Source organism: Diplotaxodon limnothrissa, linkage group LG19 (assembly GCF_057381915.1).
Source record: "Diplotaxodon limnothrissa isolate DT_005_m linkage group LG19, D_limnothrissa_male_GT1.1, whole genome shotgun sequence".
Classification (NCBI taxonomy): domain Eukaryota; kingdom Metazoa; phylum Chordata; class Actinopteri; order Cichliformes; family Cichlidae; genus Diplotaxodon; species Diplotaxodon limnothrissa.
The window spans coordinates 13248158-13250942 of record NC_140614.1 but is presented as its reverse complement, the minus strand read 5'-3'; the positions used below and the strand labels follow the sequence as shown (position 1 = coordinate 13250942).

General features: G+C 50.7%; 1 protein-coding gene across 3 annotated transcripts; it reads left to right on the top strand.

Annotated features, from left to right (window-relative positions):
• Positions 1–371: 371 nt before the first annotated feature.
• insm1b (insulinoma-associated 1b) lies at positions 372–1983 on the top strand. Of its 3 annotated transcripts, none has more exons than XM_085343173.1 (2): positions 526–1611; positions 1684–1983. In XM_085343173.1, exons 1-2 carry the CDS (start codon positions 526–528, stop codon positions 1981–1983), a joined length of 1386 nt encoding a protein of 461 aa, XP_085199299.1. The 3 variants fall into 3 exon arrangements, with proteins under 3 accessions (XP_085199297.1, XP_085199299.1, XP_085199298.1); XM_085343172.1 differs by having other exon boundaries at positions 526–1660; positions 1724–1983; XM_085343171.1 differs by having other exon boundaries at positions 372–1983.
• Positions 1984–2785: the final 802 nt, after the last annotated feature.

Sequence of the window (2785 nt, the reverse complement as noted above, 5' to 3'; positions counted from 1 at the left end):
GTTTTAATTCGAAATTGTGATAATTGTGGCGGTGACGGACATTTCCTTTTGGCAACTCCGGGACCCCCGGAGGAGAACCACAAAGCAGTGGCACGTGTGCATTTGTGTAGGGGCCCATCAGACCGTAAAAAGAGGAGGGTCCCGGCGTGTGCCTCTGTCGGGGAGGGGCAGAGCGCACACATTAATGTAATAAACCGCCAGTACATCTGCTAAGCTATCTGCACATCCTCCAACGAAATCCAGCAAACCCAGGATCTGAGCCCTCCCACAATAAAACCCACTGGGATCTTGGTTTCATCCGATTGGTCGGGGATGCTGCAACAGGGGGGGCGAGAACAATAGCATCATTCCGGCATAAAAAGAGTGGAGCTATGCCTTGGAGACGAAAACATTTCAGCAACAGAGGGATCGATATACTGGGGAAATCAAGTCCCATAAGCCTCTAGTGTTGCCATATTTTTCAAACCTGGATACTCCAGATTTTACCCACCTCCCCGAAGTGCCTTTTCGCCGTTCCTCGCCAAGATGCCCAAAGGATTCCTGGTAAAAAGAAACAAGAAATCTGCACATGTTTCCTACAGGACTCGGTCAGACGATGATGACCTCCAGGAGCCACCCACCCCAGCTGCCTTGCCGAGTCACACGGACCCATCCCCGCCGATTTCAGTGGCGTCCAGTCCGGACCGCGCCAACGCATCGCCGGATTTCACCGCAGCTGACGCGTCGGTGCCAAGAATGGAGAAGCCGGCACAGTTCGGCAACCCAGAAGCCGTGTGCCAAGCCCTCTACAGCCCCACCCGGCCCATCAGCAAGGAGCACGACAGGGGATATTTCGAGCGAAGTTTCAATCTGGGCTCGCCTATTTCTGCCGAGTCATTTCCAACACCCGCCTCCCTCTCCGGTCTGGATCACCTCCTGTACGCCCCGGTCGACCTGAAAATCGGCACCAGCAACAGCAGCCGCAGCGGCACCAGCACCACCAGCAGCAGCAGCAGCCTCCCGGGACCAAGCAACCGGGTCGGCACCAAAAGACCCGCAACTGATGGAACGGAGCGCAAATCTAAAGCCGCATCCAAAAAACCCAAAGCCATTAGAAAACTCAACTTTGAAGATGAGGTGACGACTTCTCCGGTGCTTGGTCTCAAAATCAAAGAGGGTCCGGTGGAGATGAAGCCGCGGGCTCAGTCCTCCGCAGGAAACAAACCTCTGGGGGAGTTCGTGTGCCAGCTGTGCAAGGAGGCGTACGCGGATCCGTTCTCCCTGGCTCAGCACAAGTGCTCCCGCATAGTCAGGGTCGAGTACCGGTGTCCTGAGTGCGATAAGATGTTCAGCTGCCCGGCAAACCTCGCCTCTCACCGCCGCTGGCACAAACCTCGGACCACCGGCGCGCCCGCCATGCCACCCGCGCAGGGCATCAAACCTGAAATGGCCAAAATGCCACCACTAGGTGTCAAGTCAGTCTCCGACGAAGCCAAAGACATGAGTGACAGAGACACCCCGAGTCCAGGTCTGTCCGAATCGGGTTCTGAAGATGGCTGCTATGACTGCCAGTTCTGCGGGAAGAGGTTTAAGCGGCAGGCGTGCCTAAGGAAACACATCATGGGACACCAGGCCCTGCAAAAGAAAGTGCTGGAGGAGCGCGGGTTTCAAACCAGCGACCGCCCGGCAGAGCAGGCTCCGGAGTCAAACACCTCCTCATCAGCGTCATCATCCTCATCCTCAGCGGAAGCCTCAAACCAAAGCCCCCTCAATCTGAGCCCGGTGGACTGCCTGCTGTGCCCGGTGTGCCGGGAGAGCTTCACCAGCAGGGCCGGCCAGGAGAGACACCTGCGCCTCATGCACTCCTCCCAGATTTACCCGTGCAAATACTGCCCCGCCACCCTCTACAGCTCGCCGGGGCTCACCAGGCACATAAACAAGTGCCACCCCTCGGAGAACAGGCAGGTGATCCTGCTCCAAATGCCGGTGCGCCCCGCCTGCTAAAGACAACACAGAACTCGTGCCTTTGATGGGGGGAAATTAAAAATAATAATTAAGAAGCGGATAGAAAAGTGGCTTAGGGGGTTAAAAAAGAAAAACGAAAACACAAAGGGTTTGTGCTCACTGCCATAACTTTAGGCCAATGAAAGGCAGGGCGGTTTAATGTTTAAGTGGTGTCTTTTCCATGCCAATCAGTGATTGTTGAATGCTTCTCTCTATATTTGAATTACATATAGGCCTATTTTGAGATGTTCTTTCTCAAATTAGTTTATCAAGATAAAAAAAAAAACAAACGAATACAAAGCGTTAGTTTGACTGTTAAAGGGTATTTTTCTAGGACAGCACATGTTCAACGATAGCTTCTAGACCTAAGAAATGTCTTAAATTTCTCAGAAATCCTTTTCCCCATCAAAGCCTGTTGACTTCACCGGCCGTGATTGCTCTATCACTGTAGCTTTACGCTAGTTTGTGAATGACAGAACTTACTTTGTGTTGATGGAGAAAAAAAAAAAAAAGGAGTGACTGAGGAATTCCCTGTTTAGTAGAACCACAAATGCCTTTAGTATACAAATAAGCCTAGTCCGAAATAGCCTACGTACACATCCAAATCCCGCTGTATAACTGCCTTAAAAAAGTCAACATAGATTGTTTTAATTTGAATGCTGGCACATATTTTATTATTATTCTTGAAAATTGTTGCAATATTTGTCATCATATGTTTATTTATTTATTTATTCTAATTATTTTATGTAACTTATTGTGTTTGTCGTGATTTTTTCCTGTGAATCGTTCTGGCAGTTTACAT